The sequence below is a fragment of the Myotis nattereri genome (genome assembly GCF_964212035.1).
Source record: "Myotis nattereri genome assembly, chromosome: 5".
Taxonomy (NCBI): Eukaryota; Metazoa; Chordata; class Mammalia; order Chiroptera; family Vespertilionidae; genus Myotis; species Myotis nattereri.
This window is the reverse complement of record NC_138080.1, coordinates 87,324,730-87,350,916: the sequence shown is the minus strand read 5'-3', so window position 1 is coordinate 87,350,916 and position 26,187 is coordinate 87,324,730. Positions and strand designations below refer to the sequence as shown.

Here is a 26,187-nt window from a genome sequence, read left to right as displayed (position 1 = left end):
CATTTAATTCAGATGGATGAAATCAAAGCCAAGGACAGGATCATCTTTTCCCTGGAGAAGGAACTGGAGACTCAGACAGGCTATGTACAGAAACTCCAGCTGCAGAAGGAGGCTCTGGATGAGCAGCTCTTTCTGGTCAAGGAAGCTGAGTGCAACATGAGCAGCCCGAAACGAGAAATTCCAGGGAGAGCAGGCGATGGCTCGGAGCACTGCAGCAGTCCTGTAAGTCTGTTCAAGTTGAAGTTACCAACACAGGAGTCATCTTTTATTTAGCTCCCAAGTTTTACTTTTCACTTAAGCTCTGTTCCTGTTTACTACAAAGAAATCAATTCCATCTCCTACTATAAAACCAGCTAGTACCTTGGGAACACGGTTTTCTAAACTCCTAGACAACAAAGTGGTATACACTGCATTAGCAGATCACAAGAGAATTACAGATCTTTTAAAACCCTTCATAGAATTTTTCTGGCCATCAATATCTGTTCAAACTCCAGCCTGTTATAAAGAATCATAAATTAGATGAAAATGCTTTGCCTCGTGCCAAGACTGGTAATTTTCCCTCGTGTGAACAATTGGGTTGGAAATTGGTAAAGACGGTTATCATCTACAGGGTCAAAATGTGTCACTATAAAAGGCTAAAGCATTTATATCACCCTCTGAGCGCTTCTAGTCTGATTGAACTTGCCACTTATTTCTGTGGACGTTTGTCATTTTTATATGAGACACCATTTTCAGCCGTGCAGCAATAGAAATCAGCTTGTATGTAATTGACTTTCATACCTTATACCTTTCAAATTATTTAGCTGCTAAAAAGATGAAAATGAATTATTTAGGGACAGAGACAGGTTCCAAAGTAGTACTTAGAACCAAGTAATGAATAATTTATGAATTGGTATTCAGGATATCTATACCCCAGTAGGTGGTGAAAAAGATTGCTGAACTTGGATTTAGCAGATGTCAGTTTTTGTTCTCTCATTGACACCTGCATGGAAGGTAGCATAATTAGCAAGAGAATAGGCTCTAGAGTTAGACCTTTTAGTTCAAGTCCTGGATCTGCCATTTACAATGTGGCCTTAGTAGAGTTTCTTCATCTGTAAAAGAGAGGCAATAGTGGTATCCATAGGCTCGTCTGAGGTTTAGAAGACGTGATATATAAAATGTTGAACACAGTATCTGGCACATGGTTAGCATTTAATACATATTGGGTAGCCCTGACCAGTTTGGCCCCGTGGATAGAGCATCGGCCTCCGGACTCAAGGGTCCCAGGTTCGATTCTGGTCAAGGGCATGTACCTTAGTTGCCGGCACATCCCCAGTTGGGAGTGTGCAGGAGGCAGCTGATCGATGTTTCTCTCTCATCGATGTTTCTAACTCTCTATCCCTCTCCCTTCCTCTCTATAAAAAATCAATAAAATATATAAAAAAATACATATTGGGTATTGATTTATCGATACTAGCCATGAGCTCTTGAATAAGTTAGACCTCCCTGAATCTTACCTGTTCTGCTGAATCCTTTAGGATACTGTGAATCTAGGGATACAGTGAGTGTGAAACTGCCTTGTTAACAATACAGCACTATCAAAATGTAAGACAATAATGGCATTGCAAGAGTATGATGATAATGGTCCTATGGACTCTAGAGAATAGAATTAAGCCATGACTGCTGTGTGTAAGCTGATCCATAACAATTATGCCATTTAGGAAGCCAGTTGCCCTGAGCAAAATATACCAGCAATGGCTATCCTATATTCTGTTTCCTTCTATGCATGGAGGTCATGCACCAACCTTCTCCTCAGACCTTCTTCTCCAGGAATATGCAGGAATTTATAAACCCCCTTTCTACCTGATACTCTATCCCCTCTTTGGCTAAGTTTATTTTTTTAATTTCTTTTTTTATTGATTTCAGAAAGGAAGGGAGAGAAAGAAATAGAAACATCAATGATAACAGAGAATCATTGATCAGCTGCCTCCTGCAGGCCCCACACTGGGGATTAAGCCCGCAAACCCGGCATGTGCCCGTACCCGGAATCGAACAGTGACCTTCTCAGTCATAGGTCAACACTCAACCACTGAGCCATGCCAGCCGAGCTCTTTGGTTAAGTTTCATAGCAGGATACTGTCTAAGCCGCGGGAAGCAATGTCTAGCCACAACAGAAGAATGCTCCTTGAACCTCATACAATCACAACATGACCGTCGTCTCATGGCTCACAGATTTAATAAACTGATCAGACATCTACCTCTCCCTCTGCCGGGAGTCAGAGCTCCAGGGAGTAGCTGCCAAATAAAAGTCATCTGCAGTTTCAACGAGGCTTGGTCTTAAACCCAAGTGGTAAATATTGGGGGTTCAAAATGGGTAAATATTTGCTCTTCTCTGAATAAGAGAACATTTTACTCTCACCTCGTAAGCCAGGTGAAAGGACGTAAACCTATTACTATTATAAACTGTATTCCAAAATTTTGTGAGTAGTGTTCTTGGCAAATTACCCATTTTAACTTTCATGTGTGTAGGATTTGCGGAGAAATCAAAAGAGAATAGCTGAATTGAATGCCACTATAAGAAAATTAGAAGACAGGAATACCTTGCTTGGAGATGAACGAAATGAATTGGTGAGTTCTCGTCAGCATGTTTTATTTTTGGGTTAAGCATTATGTGGTAGGTGTATATATGATATTATGGATGTATAGCAATAGAGAAAAATCCACAAATAATAAAGGTAAGCTCAATAAATATGCCCAAAGTGATATACCCATGTGACTCCACCCAGATGAAGAAGTGGAAGATTACCAGTGTCTCAGACCTCTGCTTCTTGTGGCTCCTTCTGAAGTTACCCACTACACTGACTTCTATCATGAGATATAAATTCAGCTTTGGCCTTTGATAGGAGATGGGATTTTTCAAAGGGCGATTGGGACAGAGTTGGGGGATATTGCTTTAGAATCACAAGAGCTTTTTAAAGTATTCATAGGTAGCTAAGTCTCCTATCGCAGCAATTCCCCAAATGGTAGGTTCTCCTAAACAAGAGTGAGTACTTTAAACAGCCTTTCAGCTATTTCTGATACACCCCTCCCCGTTCCTTGTTTTGGTACCCCCGCCCCCAATGCCTACTCCCAGTCACAGCCATTAGTGCGAAATGAATGAAGTAATCAGGAGAACTTTGACATGGAAATATATGATGTATAGGGTGACCAGAAAATATGTCATCCAAATAGAGTTTTGAGAGGAAAAGGGGAGACTGTTCATGATTACCCTATGTCAACATTTACAAACTTAAACCAGTATTTCTCAACTAGAGGCGATTTGGACAACATCTGGAGACATTTTTGGTTGTCACAACTGGGAGGGAACTACTGGCATCTCGTGGGCAGAGGCCAGGGATGCTGCTAAACATCCCACAATACACAGAACAGCTTGTCACAACAGAAGTAAAATCTGGCCCCAAATGTCTAGAGTGCAGAGGTTGAGAAACCCTGCCTTAGACTAAAGGGGCCAACCAGAGTATGGTCACAGTTTATTGGTGGCTAGGTAACAGCACAACCATACTTCACCTAGGCTTGGTGAGAATTGGTTGTTCTTAAACACAAATATCAATAGAGTTTCAGAAATATGTTTCATTTGTTTTGTTTTTCTCAATAAAGCTGTCCTAAAAATAAACAGCTTTAGTGTGAGTCAGGAGACTTGGCAAGATCTCTGATGGGAAGAATGGGCTTTGGGGACAACCACGCTTGGATTCGGGCCCTGATTGTACTACTTAGTGATTGTGTGTGTGATTCTTCCAGCCAATGAGGCCCAGGGCGGTGTGAGCAGGCTGGGCTGGGGCTGAGCAGAGCGGGGTACCTAGGCTGGAGGAGTCTAGGGCAACAGGAGTACGATTCCTCTTCCTGAACGTTTCCAAAAACAGAATCTCGGCAGCACCTCCTTTAAGGTCATAGACTGTTGGAGGGTTCTGAAGAGTGTGACGAAATGCCATTCAAGGAAACTGTAACTTGTGTCTTCTCAGTTAAAGCGCGTGCGGGAAACCGAAAAGCAGTGTAAACCCCTCCTGGAAAGAAACAAGTGCCTCGCCAAGAGAAACGACGAGCTGATGCTGTCCCTGCAACGCATGGAGGAGAAACTGAAAGCCGTTACCAAGGAAAACTCCGAAATGGTGGGTGTCCCAGACGCTGTAAAACCACAGCGTCCTTGCTCAGCTCACCCAGTCACCTGACTTACTGCTCTCTCGCGGCTTTGTTTTTTAAATACAATGCTATTTATGAAAGCTCAGATTTTTCCTTATGTAAGCAAGGAACCTTTAAAGGGGGGGAAAAAGCAAAAGTTGGTTGCTGGCTCTGGGTTTTACAGAGTGTCTAAGTTTGCAGAACAGTAGGAGTGCTTCCAGGAATCTGCACACGCTCTGCAAAAGGTCTGAAACAGAGAAGTAAAGTTTCAACAGAGCTCCTCAGCCAGACACCTCCTTCCAGGAATTTCACGAATGTGCCCTTCACAGAACTGTACAGTGGTACCCTCATCTTCAAAGAGCTTTCATGATAGTGGGGGAATAGATGCCATCTTTTGTATTATGTATGGATAAGTCATATGCCAATGCACTCCTTCACAGGCGTTCACTACAGCGATTGAGATCTCCAGACCTTGCCAATGATTTTGACTTATTATAGCAGCTAAGTGTACCTGAGAGTTTTAGTTGGCATGTGTGTGTATTGAAGCTGGGAAGTTTTAAATTTAGCTGGAGCCTCATAAAGTTTCTATAGATGTTTTATGTTAATCACTAACATTTGGGATTTTTAAAGTCTTCACCTGTACATTCCTTTTTTCCAATCCAGAGAGAAAAAATAACAACCCATCCACCCTTGAAAAAATTAAAATCTCTGAATGACCTCGATCAAGCTAATGAAGAACAAGAGACAGAGTTTCTCAAACTTCAGGTCATTGAGCAGCAGAACATTATTGATGAGCTCACCAGGGTAGGTCTTGATCAATCTGTGAACCCTAAGCTGTTCCCAAGGATAAGTAGCCAAGGCACCACCATACACTGGGAGCACTTAATAATTTTGGATTAGCCCCAAAGGCCCAAGTTCATATGTTTAATATGTAAATAGGTTCAAGAGACTCTATTCCAAAAATACTTTATATTGTTGAACTGTTTTATACCTTTTCAGTTATAATCTGATTATCAGTAACTATAATAAACTAGAGGCCTGGTGCATGAATTCATACTCCAGTGGGGTCCCTCGGCCTGGCTTGCAGGATTGGGCCAAAACCAGCTATCTGATATCACCCAAGGGGTCCCTGATTGTGAGAGGGTGCAGGCCAGGCTGAGGGACCCCACTGGTGCACGATCAGGATCAGGGAAGGATGCGGGAGGTTGGCCAGCCAGGGAGGGCTCCAGGGTGTGTCTGGCCCATCTCACTCAGTCCCGATCAGCCAGACCCCAGCAGCAAGCTAACCTACTGGTCAGTGCATCTGCCCCCTAGTGGTCAGTGCATGTCATAGTGACTGGTCGACAGGTCAAATGTCTGCCCCCTGGTGTCCAGTGCACATCATAGCGAGCGGTTGAGCAGCCTTAGCATATCATTAGCATATTATGCTTTGATTGGTTGAACGGCTGACTGGACAACCAGACACTTAGCATATTAGGCTTTTATTATATTGGATTAATTTGTTAACTAATCTGGTAACACAAATAATAGCTGCAAACTTTCAAATGCATTGTACTGTGAGTAGGTAGGTCATGTGGGCATATCTTATAACTGCCTCCAGTAAGATTCTGAGACTTACAGGTTAAATATTTCACCTACAATAATAATAGGACTATATTCTTCTTGTTTCCCAACTTCTAATTCAGTATCTAGCACATAGTTGCCGTTTAATAAATATTTGTTGAATAGTCACGTCATAAGTAGTGACAGAGCTGAGATTGCAGTCCAGATCTTCTGACTATGACTCAAGTACCTGGTGAAGCAGGTAGAGCAAGTATTACTCCCATTTGCATCTGGTTAAAGTCCGTGTTACCAACAGCTGTGGATTAAGGCCTTTAATGCCTTTGGGTTGCCTCTCTGCCTCTCTGTCTTTATGTTGTGAATGACACCTCTGGTCACGCACACTTCAGGACCAAGCCAAGGTCCTGAGGAGCTAGTGAGGGGGGTGTTTAGGCAATAGTCTCCAAATAGAGTGAGCAAGGTGATTTAGAGCCCAGGGAAGAAAAGATTATAACTTTTGTATATAGTTACTTGTGGTTTACCCTTTTAAAATGTTCTATGCTGAGTATATGTTATAATGCATATACTCTATTAGGAGTGTGATGTAAGCATACATTTTTTAAAGTTTCAGATATATTGAAGTTGCATGATCAAAATATTTTTACATATAAAAGTGAGAAATCAGAAAGGTTAACACCAATGACTTAAACCAGCTTATTTATCGAACATAACATTCTGAAATGCTATGCCTCTCCCTTCACTTCCACACCCTTCATAAATTTCACAGGCTCACTAGTCTAGGGATTTGTTTGGTTTTAAGTATCCTGAGTTTAAGCTAAAAGTTTCTTATAGAATTTGGACACATTGAGGCATGTCAAGCAGACTCTCAGGGAGACATAAGTGCCCCTTACCTCATCTACCTTTGAATTTGTACAGTAAATACCTGAAGTACTTAGTACAGCGGTTCTCAACCTATGGATCGTGACCCCTTTGGGGGTCGAACAACCCTTTCACAGGGGTCGCCTAAAACCATCAGAAAACACATACATAATTACATATTGTTTACAGTAGCAAAATTAAAGTTATGAAGTAGTAACGAAAATAATTTTATGGTTGGGGGTCACCACAACATGAGGAACTGTATTAAAGGGTCGCGGCATTAGGAAGGTTGAGAACCACTGACTTAGTAGGTGAACACCAAATTCCCAGGATATCTCTATTCACAAGAATGAATCAAGAAATCATTATTTCTAGATATGCTTTCATTTCCCCGAAAATTCCAACGAGAACTTACCCCCCACACCCTCACCCCTCAGAAGCCACTAGATCAGTGATTTTTAACCAGTGTGCTGCAAGAATTTTTGAAACATGCAATACCTGACTAGGGACACTGATTTGTTCTCTCTAAGGTTGTCAAATAAAAATATGACAACAGCCAACTCAATAATAGCCATCTGGTGTGAATGAATCAAAATTATGCCTATTTTTTTTTGTCTTATCGGCAAAAAATATATTTTTTAGTGCCTGATAATTTTAGTAATTAGTTTATATATGCCATGAGATGAATAAGGTTGAAAATCACTGCACTAGATGATTTCAGCCAAGACACTGGTCCCATCTCCAGAGGCTGCTGGTGAGAACAAGGACCCAAAAATAGTCAAAGGTAGTTTTCTATGCCTGTCAAGTGATTGAAAGAAAGAATAAGGCTTTCCTTTGTTGTGAAATGGTATTTTTTCAACATTTAAATTGAAAGTAATTTTGGGTTTGAGAAAACTGCAGCATTGTGCTTTGGGAGAATATGAGTAACTATTTTCAGAGCTACTTGATCTTGAGTATAAAACAAAGGATTCTGATTAGAAACACAGTACGCTTCCTCATTGTGAGGCTCTCAGATCTACATAGATTATTAGCACAAGTTGTAGAATGTCTTTACTTTGAAAATATTTAAGCATCAAAACCAAAAGTTGCTAAAATTTACACAACATAATTTTTTTTTTCCCCAGGGAGAGGGAGGGAGGGATAGAAACATCAATGATGAGAGAGAATCATGGATTGGCTGCCTCCCACATGCCCCCCACTGGGGATCAAGCTTACAACCCAGGCATGTGCCCTGACTAGGAATAGAACTGGGACCTCCTGGTTGATGGGTTGCTGCTCAACCACTGAGCCACACCAGCCTGGCAATATAATCTTATCTTAAATAGAAATATGTAATGTCTCTGGGAAAAACAACTCTGTCTTTGCAACGCAAAACAAAACAAACAACAACAAAACCTATAAGGAAAAATGTACCAATTCAAGGTCTGAAAAGTCCTTGGTCTGTTTTCCAGGACCGAGAAAAGCTCATCCGCAGAAGAAAGCATAGAAGAAGTTCCAAGCCAATTAAGGTAATGAAGAAACTAGGTTAGCAGGCTTTGCCACAGCCAGAGAAGTGAGGCTTGCCAAGGAATCTTCCTGCAAAGATGTGATAAGTCAGGTGTTCCCGAGAAGTTCAAACCATGGGCTTTATTTACTAGAAGAAAGTCTCTTCTCTTGACAGTTTTCAGTCCAAAACATTTTAACCTGAAAAGGTTTGCTTTCATATGTCCTTCTCTGAGTTAGGAAGCCACAAGGCTTGACATAGAAAGGGTTATCTGACAAGTTGGAGAGAGTCACACTCCAGGAACGTACAAGTGACACATAGGATGGAGTGTCTCTTACTGAATATTAGCATCTGATACCTACCCTGTGACTGATTAATGTATTTTCATTATTTACTTGCACAATATTATGGGTAATGATAGTCCCAATTCACCAATATCTGTGTAACCTCTTATTAAATAATAAAGTCACAAAGTCTTATTGTTTAATTTGTCTGTTTGTTTGATTTTTGTTTTTATTGGGGACATCGTTTCATTTGGTTATGGAATTAGGTGGTAAGACTTCAAATTTGATAATCCTCTTCACAGAGATGCCTGGCCTTTCAGAGTCCCTTGGTTAGTTTTAAATACTGAAAGGAGTAAACAACATAAACTCATCATGGTATAAAATGTACTGTAAAAGAGGCTATGATGCTTCTATGAAGAGAGCCAATATTAGTGAGCCTCCCAAAACATATCAGAAATTGAATAATACGGGACAAATATTCATTGGAATTATTCTGGTCGTATCCATATTTTTATTTCATCAAGGAAGCATTAAAGGATCCATGTCTTTTATAATCATTTGCACGTATGCCAGTTAAAAGTGCTTTAATAATGTGTCAACTTTTCCCACTTTTATCTGTGTCAGTAAATATGTACTTTCCCTCCATTAGAGGCCTGTTTTGGACCCATTTATTGGTTATGATGATGACTCCATGGACTCAGAGACATCATCGATGGCCTCATTCAGAACAGACCGAACACCAGCTACTCCCGATGACGACTTAGACGAAGTAAGCCTTTCTCTAGTCTTTGGTGATAATATCACCAAATCTTTCTTTTAAGGGGGAGAAAAAGCATTTCACATCTGTATCTCCTTTTTGAACAGCACAAAATGATTTCATAATAGTGAAATAAGACTTCAGACCAATTTTGAGACCATACTTGATTTTGATACCTCTTAGAAAATTGTTCACTTGTGTCATGTAGCCCTTTTACAAGATTCTCTAAAGTTCAGCTCTGTAACTTGAAGACTTCTTTCAAAATAAAAGTTACTATCCCAAATTCTTCAGCGAGGGAACCTGTGAATCAAGGGTCAAGCTTGTAGATAAAATCTAAGACACTGTTAAGCAGTGTGCACTGTCAACCACTTTCATCAGAACCATCTAAGGAGTTCAATTACAATGAAAACACCTGGGCCCTACCACACAACTCCTGACCCAGGATCTATAGGGTGGAACCCCCAAATCTGCATTTTTCACAGAACTCCCTGGTGATTGTATTGTGCTCTGAAGCTTGAGACCTTAAGCTGTAAAACTATGTTTTTCATAATTTATCTGGGGAAGAAGTTGTTGGATATGAATATATTGAAAACAAGTGAGGCTAAAATTATGAATATCATTTTCTCAAATTTGGGCCCATAATCAGGGTACACATTCTTCTCATTTGGATCCAAAATTGACTGTAACCCAAGCCCAAAGAGGTAATAATTAGAAATGTATAAACAAATGCTTCTCTTGTTAAAATAAATAGTAAAGCATTTCTTGAGGTAGAAAGTACTACAGTATTTTTTTTAAATTTTATTTTTCAATTACAGTTTACTTTCAATATTATTTTGTATTGGTTTCAGGTGTGCAGCATAGTGGTTAGACAACAATATGCTTTACAAAGTGTCCCCCTGATATTTCCAGGACCCACCTGGCACCATGCATAGTTATTACAATATTATTCACTATTTTCCCTACGCTGTACTTTATATCCCCATGACTATTTTGTAACCACCAATTGTAGTTTTAATCCCTTCACCTTTTGACCCAGCCCCCAACACCCTCTCCTAAAGTACTACAGTATTTTTGTCCATCCACATACTTTAGAATTAAGAATAAGTCACTCAGAATTCAAAATCAAACAAACCATTAACTTCTGAACTTATGTGCATATATGCATAGTACATGAACAGACAATAGTGCAGGGAAGGCCCAGGGAGGGGGCAGGATTGAGGTGGATGTGTCAATGGGGGCGGGGAGGGGGCATCTGTAATACTTTAAACAATAAAGATAATGTTTTTAAAGTAGACGGAGGTTAATATTTCACATTGGACACAGGACCTGAACTTAGCATAATTAATTTTTGGCCTTTTTTATTTTTTCTACCTCAAGAGTTTAGCAGCTGAAGAATCTGAGCTACGATTTCGACAACTAACAAAAGAATACCAGGCCCTCCAAAGAGCGTATGCCCTCCTGCAGGAGCAGACTGGAGGCATCATCGACGCTGAAAGGGAGGCCAAGGTTAGTGTGTGTCTCGGAGAGTGCTCGGAACTGGCTTTTTACGCAGCCCTCGCAGCATCAAAGACTCACCGACATAAAAATATCAATAGGGTAGCTTTTCCTGTGCCCTGCTCTCCTCTGCGGCTTTTGAACTGTTGTATCTTTTATGTCAACAAGCCTTGGATCTAGAGACATTAGAACCGGCCTGGATCGATGCTTTTGTTTCTTTTAGATACTTGAGTATCTTGCTATTTGAAAACTTAACATTTTCAAAACTAGACAATATTGAATGTTGATAATCCATTTTTTTAGTTTCTTGCTTGGGGAAAAAAATCACCTTTGTCTTTCAAAAGCAATGGTTAGCCAGTTTCTTTCCTTAGTTAGTAAGTACACAGCATTACATCAGCAGCCTCCCGAGAATTTCCACTGCCAATATCTCATTTAATCCTTGTGACGGCTCCCAAAGGCAGGTATTTTATAAAAGAGGAATTTGAGGCTGAGAGAAGTTCATTGAATTGCCCAAGATCACACAGGTAATAAGTGGGAAACTGAGATTCCAACTCAAGTCTTACTGGATCAGATGTTCCTTCCATTTTTTACAATTGCCTCTCATAAGCCTATTTCAAAAATATAAAACTAAACACACACAATACTAACATTTAACACTTATTTAGTGCTTGCTGTGTTCCAGGCATTGTGCTGAGCACTTTATATACATTTATATCATGGAATCCTAAAATAGCCCTATGCATTAAATGCTTTTGTTATCTTCTTTTTATAGAAGTGGAAATAATATCTTAGAAAGACTTAAATGTAGCTTAGCGCAATTAAAATGAGAATACGTAGCTTAGATTACAGCTAGGATATGAACCTAGTCTTTCTGAGTTCAGAGTTAGAACCACCCTGCCATAACTGCCCTAGAGATTAATTAACAAGGGGCAAAAAGGAGTGTGATCTCCCAGTGGTTTTATCCTCCTTCCTATTTACAGGGTCTAGAGCAGGGGTGGGGAACCTTTTTTCTGCCAAGGGCTCATTTGGATATTTATAACATAATTTGTGGGCCATACAAAATAATCAACTTAGAAATTAGCCTGCTATATATCTGGTCAAACATTTAATGAACTCACCCCTAATTCCTTGGCAGGGCTAAACCACGGGCCTCATACGTCCTGTGGGCTGGACGTTCCCCACCCTTGCTCTCGAGTGTGCTGAGGAGTGTTGTAGGACCTACTGTTAGTTGTTTAGTGGGAAAGGATAGATACTATAGTTATATATTTTTAAGTGGTGACATATATACATGCACATACATGCATATGAGTAAACATGTTTACAAAAAAGCAATCATCAGCAAGGGGTGTATGTGTACGCCTTCATATTTATGTCCTATAACTATAATAGTTGTGGTTTTCATTATCAGCATTTATTAAGCATTCTAGCTAACATAGTATTGCCAATTAAAATGATAGCATATGCCTTGTGTTTTGGAGAGCTGGTCATATAGAAATTAGTTGTTTTACTCTTACCTCACTTTCCCATCTAAATAAAAGTTTAGCTTTATCTCTGGCTATTAGAATAAAATAAAAAAAAACACCATGCAAAGCAAAATAGTCTAAAATGAATCAAGATCTTGGAAAAAGCAACACAATAAAATCAAAGAAGTAGAAATGAAAAAATAGACTATGTAATATAGATAAAATAGTATCAATGAAAACAAAAGATAAAATTATTTCAATGCAAGAAAAAAATAAAGTATACTCAACACCCATTCAAAGTTAAAAAAGTTCTTAGCAAAATTAAGCTTGGCATTTTTTTAACCTGATAAAGATAAATATAATCCTTAACAGTTCAAATAAATATTCTCCTCTCAATAAGGAATAAGGAAAGGATACCTACCATTCCTGACTTTATTCACCTTTGTAACAAAGAATTTATGCAGATCATAAGAGAAGAGAAAAATATGTGTATGTTCAGAAAAAACAAAACCTAAGTTTTGCTGAAAATAGAATCGTAAACAGAAAATACAAGAATATCTAAGAATAAATTACTACACTAAATGAAGTAGGGTTATTCCTTAAAAGATTAGTGTTCAAAATTATTAATACACACAACACTTGGCATACACATGGACACATACATACATAAATACTTGGATTTGGATTTAGATTTAGGTCACAAAGTTGGCTCTGAATGAATGGAAAGATTTTGGAGAGGCAAAATGGGAGAAGGCTTTTCAAATGAGAGCAAGCTGGAGAGTCACAAAGCATATTTAGGAGACGAGAGATCACCAGCAGGTAAGGGGTGGACTGTGGTGTTCCTGAACAGTGGGAAAAGATTGGAAAAATAACGGGAAATCTCAAGTCCCAAACTAAAGAGCTTGAATTTTAACCCAATGGCAAAAGGAGCCCCTGAAAGTTTTAAGCAAGAATTTAGATCACAAAAATAGTTTTAAGGGATTCTTTGGTCGTAGAATGTTCTTCTTTTTTTCCTTGTTGAGTTCTAATCAAGGAAGATAAAGGGAAGAAAAATATTGAGTTACCATTTTACTTACTGAGTTCTGGATTTTTGATTTCACTAGGCTCAAGAACAGCTCCAAGCAGAGGTGCTAAGGTATAAAGCCAAAATTGAAGATCTGGAAGCGACTCTGGCTCAGAAAGGGCAGGTAGGCATTTGGTTTGCTGGCCATTCGATCTGACCTTCCTCTAGATCACCCTTGTGCATGGGCCACACCCAGGACACGGCTTGGCTCTCCACAGTGACCTTTCTCAAATGTGTCAGAATGTTCAGCGCTGTGTTTCTGTCCCTGGTGTTTTTCTGGCCAGAGCATGAACCCAGCCACAACAGCGAATGAGGTTGGGCAGGAGGGAGATGCCAGAGGAAGAGAAGCCCTGTACCAATAGCCTCGGGTGGTCATACACTGCTAAGACAAGGACCCACCCCTGCAGCTGCATTCGTTGCCTCTCCGCTACATTTATGGTTCTGCATTTTAATGTTTTCCATCCATATGTATCTAGCCTGTGTGCATTCTGACCCTTGTCACTCTTTGCCTCTGTGGTCACTTCTGAGTCCCCAAAAGGCTGGTCCTGGATTATTCAGACTGAAAAAGGTAGAGGTAGTGAGTGACAATGAAAAGGGGGTTTTCCTGGCAGCTTTGGCCCCAGTTGTCTTTGAATAAGGAGCTGGCAGGGGTTGGGTGTCATTTACCAGTGGTTGGCAGGCAAACAAACTGGGTGAAAAGAAGACGGCTCTGGCAAAGTGGTTTGACAACACGGGCTCTTTCGTGCCACTCTGAAATGCTGACTGCGCGATATTCTTTGTCAAACAGGATTCACACTGGGTAGAAGATAAACAACTTTTCATTAAGAGAAACCAGGAGCTTTTAGAAAAGGTATGTTGGGCGCAATACCCTAGTGGGGCAGAGGAGTCAATGATGAGAGATCCAGGAGCAGCAGGGGTCCTCTCAGGAGTGGCACAGGGGCCAGGGGAAGGGGCGGCTTCTCGGTGCTGTATTCTCCTCTGCTGCGTGCTCGACTGCATCCCTGTCACCGCCATCACCATCAGTGGAGTGGCACGTGTGCATGGCTCTGTGCTGGGCATTGCGCCAACGCAAAAGGATGTGATCCCTGACACCTATTGATGTGTTAACCATATATATGTATATATACTGTATGTACGCTGTACATACATGTATATATATACACACACACCCACACGTGCACACATCCTATCTGGTTGTCCATCTGCAAAAAGCACACTATGAATGGGACTTGTTATTTTGTGCAAGGAAGTGACAGGTTGTGACTCCAAGTCCATGCTGCAACCTATCACAGACAGTTTTCACTTTTAGTCTTTTTTGCTCAACTTGGCTGTTCATTTTTTTTTTTTAATAAAAGAACTTTTGAAAAGATTCCTCCAAAGCACAAAATTTCATGTCCAGGATTTTGTTCAACAAATCAAGATGCAAAAGCCTAGTTTAGTCCCAGATGATGGGTTATTTTGATTTGGGGCAATGAAATATAACAGATCATGTTAAGTTCAAAGGTGGCTTTTCCTTTGGTGTTTACTTTCCAGGAATATAATTTTAAAATTGCAACATAATCCTTTATATTTTTCTTGACAAAAATAGAATTTGAAAGCCCATTGGAATAAAGGAAATAATTCTGTAGGTCTACCCAAAATTATATAGAAATTGTCTTAGAATAATTTCTGCCAATATTTCCTAGCTTTAACAAGTAATAGAAATTAACCACAAAGAAAGGAAAGAAGATACTAGTACTTGTCCACCTTCCCCTCTGGCCTGGCAAAGTTAGGACATTCTATCTCACCTTCTGCATGATTAGAGACAGGGCTGAGAGATACAAAGTAGGTGGGTATTTCAAGACTGAGAACTCATACTCTCAGAAAGGTTAAGGGTCCCTACAAAGAAACCTTATTAGACGTTGGCTCTGGTCTGTGAATTACTACCTACAAACCAATTATCTACTTGCTAGCACTAAACACCAGAATCAGGAATTTCCCCAAATATCCCATCTCTAGTCCCAATCCAAGATGCTAGAAAGTAGAATATTTTTGTGATCTAAGTCAACTTCTGAAAACTTTCAAAAATTTTCTTGACCACAACAATCTAATATAAAAAACTTGAATTGACTTGAATTAATGTCACACAGCTCACTATTTTCCCATCTTTATTTCCCTCCAATTTTTGTATATCACGAGGCTATGAGTAAAAGAGGATTTTAGCAGTCTCAGAAATGCCCAGTAATATGTGCTATTACATCTCTTTATCATCTAAAAAATAATTCCCATTATGTCTTCTGTCTGATTTCATTTGGTCTTGATTTCTTTGGGCTAAAAGCAGAATGTTGAGCTCAGATTTTTAAAAGTGAAACAAAACTGAAACAACAATAAAGCAAAGCATCCTACTTCAAGTATGTATACTTGGGAAAGTAAAATTCATCCTATGCTGAAAAGCCCCTGTTTTTTTTATATTTTTAACTTTAAGGTTTTAAATAATTACTGAGAAATGTCTACCCACATAGCTAATATCAAAGGCAGCCCATAGCCCAGCCGTGGGCAAACTACGGCCCGCGGGCCAGATCCGGCCCGTTTGAAATGAATAAAACTATTGAAAAAAAAGACCGTACCCTTTTATGTAATGTTGTTTACTTTGAATTTATATTAGTTCACACAAACACTCCATCCATGCTTTTGTTCAGTTTAAGAACCCATCGTGGCCCTCGAGTCAAAAAGTTTGCCCACCCCTGCCATAACCCTTTGCAGATCATGAAATTTGTTGATTCCTTGTAGACATGGACCCTGTCTATAGGGTGAGGCATGTTCATACACAACCAACTTAAGTCCATGCTTCATCAGGTTATACTAGAAGTCCTATAGGACAGCCCTATAGGAAAACAGAGGAGGAGTTATGATTTCTGGATGGGTAGACATGGAAGCTCTTACGGTAGGAAATGTTAGAGCTTGATGTCCCAGGAAGTGTAGAATTTCCTCACCTAGAAAAGAAGTGGGGGGACCCCTCTTAGGCAGAGAGATGAGCAAAGGCAGCTCCTGAAGTAGTCAGTCCATGGAGTAGATCTGGGTTTCTAGATTCTAGTGTGTATGTGTTCGTGTGAGTGTGTGAATGTGTTGAGATGAGAGTGATAACATCTAAAACTGGAAAGCTACCTGGTAACCAGAATATCAAGGTTTTTAAATTCCATATTGAGAAGTTTGGCTTTACTCTGAAGGTAACTGGAATTCAGCAAAGTTTATATATGATCAGAGATGTTTTTTAAAAATTATTTTCCCGACAACTTGTAACTCCAGAAATAAGAGGTATAAGATTCCATTATTTACCCCATTCAGTCTACTTCTGGGATCCCCAGCAAAGCCATAATGAGTACCCTCAGATTCACTACTCACAGGGTCTCTAGACTTTATCTCAATGAATGGAGGTGTCCTCCGGCGTTTTCCTCTATGACCTGAAAAACTCAACCGAAGGATAACTGGAAGGAAAGCCAAAGACTTGCCGTAGTCACATCTACTTGGGATTTTTTTTCATGGTCTAGAAAGATGATTTATTCACTGAGTAAATGAATGCTATCTATGCTTGCTTCGCAAAGTTGTATTGGCAATGTTCTCCTAACTTGAGGATTTACTTTATTAGATAGAAAAGCAGGAGGCAGAAAATCACCGCTTACAACAGGAACTGCAGGATGCCAGAGACCAGAATGAACTGCTGGAGTTTCGAAACCTAGAGCTAGAAGTAAGGAAATGATGATCATAATGATGATAATAATCATAATAGCTACCACACATGGAGCACGTGCTATGTGTGAGGGGCTGAATTAAGCATTTCAGCTGCATACTCTCATTGGACCTCACAACCACAATCCAGGTTTTATAGATGAGGCAAGTGAGGTCGCCCAAGTCCTGTGATTAGTGAGTGGTAAAGCATTGATGCAATTCAGGATGTCTGCCCAGATACTGTATTTTTTCAACACTATTAATGCCTTGATGAACAAGACTAATGAATAGACTTTAAATAACTTAAAGAAGCAATTTCAAACTTCATCAATGATTCATTGCTTTTAAATAATCATTTCCATTCTTCATTTAATTCTGACTTGAAAAAAGTCACCTTAAAACTTATATTTCAAAGTGTACTATATGCAAAATTATTTTATCATTAGACATTTGAATTTTTCAGTCAACTTTTTTAGTCTATAATGCATTTATGCCAAAAGCTAAGAAGCAAGGTAACTTGTTTTGAGAAATACTTCAGTTAATCTAACCAAATTTCAGAATTGTGTTTTTGTTTTTTAAGTAAAACGTATCAATCAGATAAGATTTTGATTGTATCATGCAGAATCTGGCTTAGGATCTGGTTGAATGTATGTTGAAATGTAAAGGATAAGAAACATTCTTATTTAATTTCTCTTATTCTGCCAACAATTTCTTCTTGAGATCCTTTCAAATTAGGTCTGGATAGAGTTACTAGTCAGTATGCTTCAATGAAAAAGAGTTGTCTTTGGTAGCCCATATACAGCACATTATTCATAAAGCTTGAATGGATTGAATATGCAAAAGTCTGTTAGCTGCCATAAAACTTCATGGTCAAAAGATAACTCTTTGTGATACCTAAAAGCTCTAAATATTCAGATAGTTTGACTTGCAACCCCACTTCCCACATTTCCCTGATCAAAAACATTTGCAAGATTGGATGACACCATCTATAAATTCCCTTCCATACCTTTGCTGACTAATCAGTCGTTTCCATTAAATTTAAGCATGAACATCTTGAGTTCTTTTTTTTTTCTTTTTCCAAATGTCGTATTGATACACTGCTGAAATAGCAGACAACTGGTTTAGTGTTTAATCAGTTGTTGCTTTTTTTTAATGCCCATATATTCTCCACTGTATTTCAAGGAAAGAGAGAGACGGTCCCCTCCATTTAATCTACAAATTCACCCATTCTCAGATGGTGTGAGTGCTCTCCAGATCTACTGTATGAAAGAAGGTGTCAAGGTAGGCAGATATTTGATGTCTTACGTTTGTAAGAAAGTGGAAACACTGGGAATTGGAAAAGGGGAGGTTGCTCATGACTTTCGTCTTTTGGTCACTGGATGTCATTTTGATACAAACTGGGTAAGAATTGAAAGTAGTCATGTCCATTGGAAAATCAATAGAACATAAAATAAATGTGTGACAGATGTGTGAAATGTAACAACAAAGAACACAGGAAGCCATGATTATTTAGAACAGAGTAACATAAAGAATATGAATTCAAAATATTAAAATAATGACATTTAATTATCTAGGGGAAATATTCAATGAATTCAGTACTTCAGTAAACATATTTCAAGTATGCTAGATAAAAATGTACTTGTTGAGTCTCTGTTGTGATGTTGGCTGTAAGTGCTATGGAATTCATAATCTTGGAATTTCAGCATTAAAAGAGACATTGAAATTGTCTAGTTCAGCATCTCTTTAGGTATGTTTAATTTAGGGAAGATTTCTCTTTTGAAAGTTTATAACATATTGCTCAGTTTGACAAAATATACTTCTATCTGTAGTGATATTGGATTACATTGTAAATAATATTAAGGTTGAATGGAGATGGCTCCATCTCCTGGGATCAATATTGTCCTTCAATGTAATGAAATCACATGGCAAATATCTATTCCAGAAGTAAAACTGGGAAGCCTCCCGCTATTCCTGGCCTCTCCTTACCTTCTGCATGGCCCTTCCTGCTCCCACTTTGAGCTGCCAAATGTCCTGCGTTAGTTGCCTTCTCTGTGCCTATGAGAATGAGCTAGACTTTCCCCTGTGGTAGGATCTGCTATACTGCCTTTGAACATAAGAGGAGAAAGTGTTACTAATGAGGTAAAAAGTGTGGGGTAGGAGGAGGGGATGAGGTAGTAAAATTCTGCTTCCTTGACTTCCATCTTCAACCACTTTCACAAAGTTTAAACTCTGGCCTTCCTGAGCTACATGAAAATTTGTAAAGCAAAGCAATTTTTTATTCAGCTCTAATTAAATATGAAAAGTACTTTGCTTCATCTTTTCCTTGGATACTTTTTTCTTTAGATAAATCATAAACTACCTTACCCAATGGATGTCATTTACACTGAGTGGCCAGATTATTATTACCACCCCATCAGTATTTCATTGACACTTCCAAAAATACTGAATATTGAAAACTTCCTAAGCAAATACTCTCGAGGTTTTATTATTATTATTATTTGCATAATTAATTCACTTCATTGTACTGATTATTATACACTGAGTTATAATAATCTGGCCACTCAGTATATATCCAAAGGAACTCTTTGCAATGGAGTTTACTTGCTTTAAAGTGATGCAAGGATTATAGTAAAAATCAGCTGTTTCCAAAAGATGAAATTAAAGCTCAATTAAAAGAAGGAAGGACTGCATTACAGTTTATGTGGCAGTCAAAATCTCAACCAACTCAGAATTCCATTAATTAAAATGAAGTTGGTTCATTATTTATATTTACTACCTATTATTTTTCTTTATACCTGAAGTCTACCATGACTGAAAAAAATGGACAACTATTATGAAAAAGTTAATGAGTTAATGTAAACCTTCACTACATTCTAGACTCTTTGGGACATAATCTGTTTCTCCTCAAGATCAGCCTATGAAGGAGGTATTTTTTTACCTTCATTTTGCAATTGGCAAAATTGAGAATGAACTGTTAAGTAGTTTTCCAAAATTCACACAGCTTATAAGAAGCACAGTGGAAATTTAAAACCAGGCGAGCCTCCTTGAAAACCCAAGGAATTACAGGGTTAAAATGTCTTCTCTATATTAGGCGTGGGGCACTGGGAAAATGGGAAGCCACATTTGTGTCTTTGACTTGAGTGTATCTCCTTGATTTTGCAGGATGTGAACATCCCTGATCTCATAAAGCAGCTAGATATCCTGGGGGACAATGGGGTAAGTATGAATTAAATAAGCGCAGGAAAGCATTGAATTTGCCTAATAAGAGGCAAGAAATCCTTGCCAATGTGTCGCGTGTGAAATAATAGCAGGTGGGAGGCCATGTTCACTGAAGGATGTAGCTCTCCAGAGAGAATCAACAGTTTATCAGACAACTTGGCTAAAGGATTGTAAGGATCTCTGGAAGGCAGTGATAGAAATGGGAACTGGTAAAATGCTTTTCGGGAGCAGGTTTCTGATTTGAATGCCAACCACATCTGCAGTGATTAAAGCTGATTGCCTTCTTACTGTTGCTTGGAGGCATCCAGCGTGAAATTAATCAGTCATGCAATTGTAAATGGTGCTAAATAGTAGGGTTGGTGGCAGCCACATAAAAATGGACCAGGAAGCTATAGTCCTTTTTCTTTTTAAAAACACCTTCCAGGCAGGGTCAAGGCATATTAATTCAGTGGGAGGACTGTTCATTGAGATCTTAGATGAATGATACATGTAGGTTGAGAAGTTACACCATTTTTTCCCTTAAACAATTGTCAAAGGGGAGAACATTATCAATGAAATCGCATGAAACTGCTATGCAGAGATTACTGTTTATTTCATTTTGGTTTATGCTCTTCTAATAGCATGACTATATTAATGAAGTATGCTTATAGTGAAACAAAACCAAGTCAGTGTTTGAGAGGTATAAAGAAACAATATACTTTTTATAGATTTTGAATGAACTCTTTGTGAAGAATTATTACTAAATAGAACATTTGTTAAGGTCCCATGCATTTGTGTCTGTGGCAAGCACTTAGGCAATATTTTCTGATAATGTAAATATCTGAAGTGTCTTCAGCTTATTTTTTTTTCTGTCTTTTTTTCACAGAATTTAAGAAATGAAGAACAAGTGGCCATAATTCAGGCCAGCACTGTGCTGTCCCTGGCAGAGAAGGTAATAAATTGTACTGACTTTCAAATCATCTCCGTGCCTGGCTTAACACCTAAAGAGCAGGGTAGGGTTATTGAGTACCTAATATTTTATTTTTCAGGGTGAGACAACCCAGATAAAATGAAAACACACACCAAAAAAAGTCTACACACTGATTTGGGGTGGGTGGATAATTCTTGCTTTGAAGTCCCTTAAAAATAGACTTCTATAAAAATGGAAAACCTTCTAAATTACATTATTCAAGCAATCCTTACCAAGATGGGACACCGATAAAGAAGGATTTTTTTTTTTTGAAATGCTTTATTTTTTTATTTTTTTTTTAATTTATTGCTTAAAGTATTACAAAGGGTATTACATATGTGTCCATTTTATCCCCTTGCCCTAGACAGTCCCCTAGCCTCCCCTACCCCCCAATGTCTTATGTCCACTGGTTATGCTTATATGCATGCATACAAGTCCATTAGTTGATCTCTTACCCCCCTACCTCCTGCCCCCCAACCCTCCCCGGCCTTCCCGCTGCAGTTTGACAATCTGTTTGAGGCAGCTCTGCCTCTGTATCTATTATTGTTCAAAAGTTTATAATGGTCTCTATTATCCATGAATGAGTGAGATCATGTGGTTTTTTTCCTTCATTGACTGGCTTATTTCACTTAGCATAATGCTCTCCAATTCCATCCATGACGTTGCAAATGGTAAGAGTTCCTTCCTTTTTAGAGCAGCATAGTATTCCATCGTGTAGATGTACCACAGTTTTCTAATCCATTCATCTACTGATGGGCACTTAGGCTATTTCCAGATCTTAGCTATGGTGAATTGTGCTGCTATGAACATAGGGGTGCATATTTCCTTTCTGATTGGTGTTTCTGGTTTCTTGGGATATATTCCTAGGAGTGGGATCACAGGGTCAAATGGGAGTTCCATTTTCAGTTTTTTGAGGAAACTCCATACTGTCTTCTATAGTGGCTGCACCAGTCTGCATTCCCACCAGCAGTGCACAAGTGTTCCTTTTTCTCCACATCCTCTCCAGCACTTGTCGTTTGTGGATTTGTTGATGATAGCCAGTCTGACAGGTGTGAGATGGTACCTCATTGTTGTTTTGATTTGCATCTCTCGGATGATTAGTGACTTTGAGCATGTTTTCATATGTCTCTTGGCTTTCTGAATGTCCTCTTTTGAAAGGTGTCTATTTAGGTCCTTTGCCCATTTTTTGATTGGATTGTTTATCTTCCTTTTGTTGAGTTGTATGAGTTCCCTATAAATTTTGGAGATTAGGCCCTTATCAGATATGACATTGGCAAATATGTTTTCCCACACAGTGGGTTTTCTCGTTGTTTTGTTGATGGTTTCTTTTGCTGTGCAGAAGCTTTTTATTTTGATGTAGTCCCATTTGTTCATTTTCTCTTTAGTTTCAAGTGCCCTAGGAGCTGTATCAGTGAAGAAATTGCTTCGGCATATGTCTGAGATTTTTTTGCCTTTGAATTCTTCTAGAATTTTTATGGTTTCCTGTCGTACATTTAAGTCCTTTATCCATTTTGAGTTTATTTTTGTGTATGGTGTAAGTTGGTGGTCTAGTTTCATTTTCTTGCATATATCCGTCCAATTTTCCCAACACCATTTATTGAAGAGACTATCTTGGCTCCATTGTATGTTCTTGCCTCCTTTGTCAAATATTAATTGAGCATATTGGTTCGGGCCGATTTCTGGGCTCTCTATTCTATTCCATTGATCTATATGCCTATTCTTGTGCCAGTACCAGGCAGTTTTGAGAACAGTGGCTTTGTAATACAACTTGATATCTGGTATTGAGATCCCACCTACTTTGGTCTTTTTCAGGATTGCTGCAGCTATTCGGGGTCTTTTTTTATTCCAGATGAATTTTTGGAGAGTTCGTTCTAGATCTCTGAAGTATGCCGTTGGTATTTTAATGGGAAGTGCATTGAATTTATAGATTGCTTTGGGTAGTATGGACATTTTAATGATGTTGATTCTACCAATCCATGAACACGGTATGTTCTTCCATCTGTTTATGTCTTCCTCTATCTCTTTTTTCAACATCCTGTAGTTTTCTGAGTAGAGGTCTTTTACCTCTTTAGTTAAGTTTATTCCTAGGTAGCTTAATTTTTTTGATGCGATGGTAAACGGGATTATTTTTATAATCTCTCTTTCTGAAAGTTCACTATTGGTGTATAGAAATGCCTCAGATTTCTTGGGGTTAATTTTGTATCCTGCTACATTGCCAAATTCATGTATTGAGTCTAGTAGCTTTTTGATGGAGTCTCTAGGGTTTTGTATGTATAATATCATGTCGTCTGCAAATAAGGACAGTTTTACTTCCTCTTTTCCAATTTGGATGCCTTTTATTTCTTCTTCTTGCCAAATTGCAATGGCTAACACTTCCAGTACTATGTTGAATAGGAGTGGTGAGAGGGGGCATCCCTGTCTTGTTCCTGTTCTTAGGGGAAACGGTGTTAGTTTTTGTCCATTGAGTATGATGTTGGCTGTGGGCCTGTCATATATGGCTTTTATTATGTTGAGGTATGATCCTTCTACTCCCACCTTGCTGAGAGCTTTTATCAAAAATGGGTGTTGAATTTTGTCAAATGCTTTTTCTGCATCAATTGATATGACCATGTGGTTTTTTTCTTTCAATTTGTTTATGTGATGTATCACGTTTATTGATTTGCGGATATTGTACCATCCTTGCATCCCTGGGATAAATCCTACTTGGTCATGGTGTATGATCTTTCTGATGTACTGCTGGATCCGATTTGCTAAGATTTTGTTGAGGATTTTGGCATCTATGTTCATGAGGGATATTGGCCTGTAATTCTCTTTCATTGTGTTGTCTTTACCTGGTTTTGGTATTAGGGTGATGCTGGCTTCATAGAATGAGCTTGGAAGTGTTCCTTCCTCTTGAATTTTTTGTAGTAGTCTGAGGAGGATAGGTTTTAGTTCTTCCTTGAATGTTTGGTAAAACTCCCCTGTGAAGCCGTCTGGTCCTGGGCTTTTGTTTGCTGGAAGCTTTTTGATGACTGCTTCAATTTCTTCCATAGTTATTGGCCTGTTGAGATTTTTAGATTCTTCCTGATTGAGTTTTGGAATGTTGTATTTTTCTAGGAATTTGTCCATTTCCTCCAGGTTGTCTAGTTTGTTGGAGTAGAGCTGTCCATAGTATTTTTTAACAATCATTTGTATTTCTGTGGGGTCTGTTGTTATTTCGCCTCTATCGTTTCTGATTTTGTTTATTTGGGTCCTCTCTCTTTGCTTCTTGGTGAGTCTGGCTAGAGGTTTGTCAATCTTGTTTATCCTTTCAAAGAAGCAGCTCTTGGTTTCATTGATTTTCTGTATTTTTTTTTGGTCTCTATGTCATTTATTTCTGCTCTAATCTTTATTATCTCCTTCCTTCTGCTCACTCTGGGGTTTTCTTGTTGCTCTCTTTCTAATTCTTTGAGTTGTAGAGTTAGCTGATTTACTACCATTTTTTCTTGTTTTTTGAGATAGGCCTGTAGAGCTATAAACTTCCCTCTCAGGACTGCTTTCATTGTGTCCCATAGGTTTTGGATTGTTGTGTTTTCATTGTCATTAGTTTCCAGGATGTTTCGAATTTCTTCTTTGATTTCATTGGTAACCCAATCAATATTTAATAGCATGCTATTCAGCTTCCAGGTGTTTGAGTATTTTGGGTTGTTTTTATTGTAGTTTATTTCTAATATTATGCCATCGTGGTCTGCGAAGACGCTTTTTATGATTTCAATCTTCTTGAATTTGTGGATACTTTGCTTGTGACCCAATATATGGTCTATTTTTGAATATGTCTTATGAGCATTTGAGTAGAATGTATATTCCCTGGCTTTGGGGTGAAGTGTTCTGAAGATGTCTATTAAGTCCATCTGATCTAGTGAGTCATTTAGGATTGCTGTATCTTTGCTGATTGTTTATCTAGAGGGCTTATCCAGTGTTGCCAGTGGTGTATTAAAGTCCCCTACTATGATTGTATTGTTGTCAATCTCTCCTTTGATATCTTCCAGGAGTTTTTTTATGAATTTGGGTGCTCCTGCATTGGGTGCATATATGTTTACCAGAGTTATATCTTCTTGTTGTATTGATCCCTTTAGTATTATGAAGTGGCCTTCCTTATCTCTTGTTATGGCCTTCACTTTGAGGTCTATTTTGTCCGATATAAGTATTGCTACCCCAGCTTTCTTTTCCTTTCCATTTGCCTGAAAGATATTTTTCCATCCTTTCACTTTCAGTCTGTGTGAGTCCCTTCTAATGAGGTGGGTTTCTTGTAGACAGCAGATGTATGGGTCATGTTTTTTTATCCATTCAGCCACTCGATGTCTTTTGTTTGGAGCATTTAGTCCATTTACGTTTAAAGTTATTATTGAAAGGTACTTATTTGTAGCCATTTCTGTTTTTGTGTGGCTGTTTTCTTTCTGAGCTTTTTATTTCTTATTTTTATACCAGTCCCTTTAGCATTCCTTGCATTGCTGGCTTGGTGGTGATAAACTCCATTAGCCTTTTTTTGTCTGTGAAGCTTCTTATTTCCCCTTCAATTTGAATGATAGCCTTGCTGGATAGAGTATTCTTGGATTCAGTCCTTTGCTTTGCATCACTTTGTAAATTTCTGTCCATTCTTTTCTGGCCTGATGTGTTTCTGTTGAGAAATCATTTGACAATCTAATGGGAGATCCCTTGTATGTAACTTTCCGTCTCTCTCTTGCAGCCTGTAAGATTCTCTCTTTGTCCTGAACGTTTGCCATGGTAATTATGATGTGTCTTGGTGTGGGTCTTTTCGGGTTCACCTTGTTTGGGACTCTCTGGGCTTGTGTGACTTTTTTCTTCCCCACCTCAGGGAAGTTTTCTGATATTATTTCTTCTAATAGGTTTTCTAATCCTTGTTCATCTTTCTGTTGTTCTGGTACCCCTATTATTCGTATGTTGTTTCGTTTCATGTTGTCCCAAAGCTCCCTTAGGCTCTCCTCCTGTCTTTTAATTTTTTTCTCCAATTGCAGTTCAGTTTGGGTGTGTTTTGCTTCCTTGTCTTCTAATTCACTAATTCGGTCCTCCGCTTCTCCTAGTCTACTGTTGATACTTTCAATAGAGTTTTTCATTGCAGCTATATCACTCTTCATTTCTTCTTGGGTCTTACTTAAGTTGTTGATTTTTTCATCTGTTTCTTCTAGCTTCTTGCAGAGGTTGTCGATTTTTTCCTCCA

At 38.7% G+C, this 26,187-nt stretch overlaps 1 protein-coding gene across 3 annotated transcripts in view; it reads left to right on the top strand.

Annotated features, from left to right (window-relative positions):
- The window catches only part of JAKMIP2 (janus kinase and microtubule interacting protein 2), a 130,272-nt gene that overhangs the window by 85,712 nt on the left and 18,373 nt on the right, over positions 1-26,187 (top strand). For 2 of the 3 annotated variants that reach the window (XM_081091219.1, XM_081091218.1), the window contains exons 4-16: positions 13-222; positions 2,509-2,607; positions 3,999-4,145; positions 4,819-4,959; positions 8,025-8,081; positions 8,990-9,109; positions 10,475-10,603; positions 13,158-13,241; positions 13,905-13,967; positions 16,743-16,841; positions 18,005-18,103; positions 19,985-20,038; positions 20,907-20,972. In XM_081091219.1, the coding sequence (XP_080947345.1) occupies positions 13-222; positions 2,509-2,607; positions 3,999-4,145; positions 4,819-4,959; positions 8,025-8,081; positions 8,990-9,109; positions 10,475-10,603; positions 13,158-13,241; positions 13,905-13,967; positions 16,743-16,841; positions 18,005-18,103; positions 19,985-20,038; positions 20,907-20,972 (1,368 nt within the window). The remainder of the gene's footprint in view (positions 1-12; positions 223-2,508; positions 2,608-3,998; positions 4,146-4,818; positions 4,960-8,024; positions 8,082-8,989; positions 9,110-10,474; positions 10,604-13,157; positions 13,242-13,904; positions 13,968-16,742; positions 16,842-18,004; positions 18,104-19,984; positions 20,039-20,906; positions 20,973-26,187) is intronic. The other variant, XM_081091220.1, reaches the window with a different exon arrangement.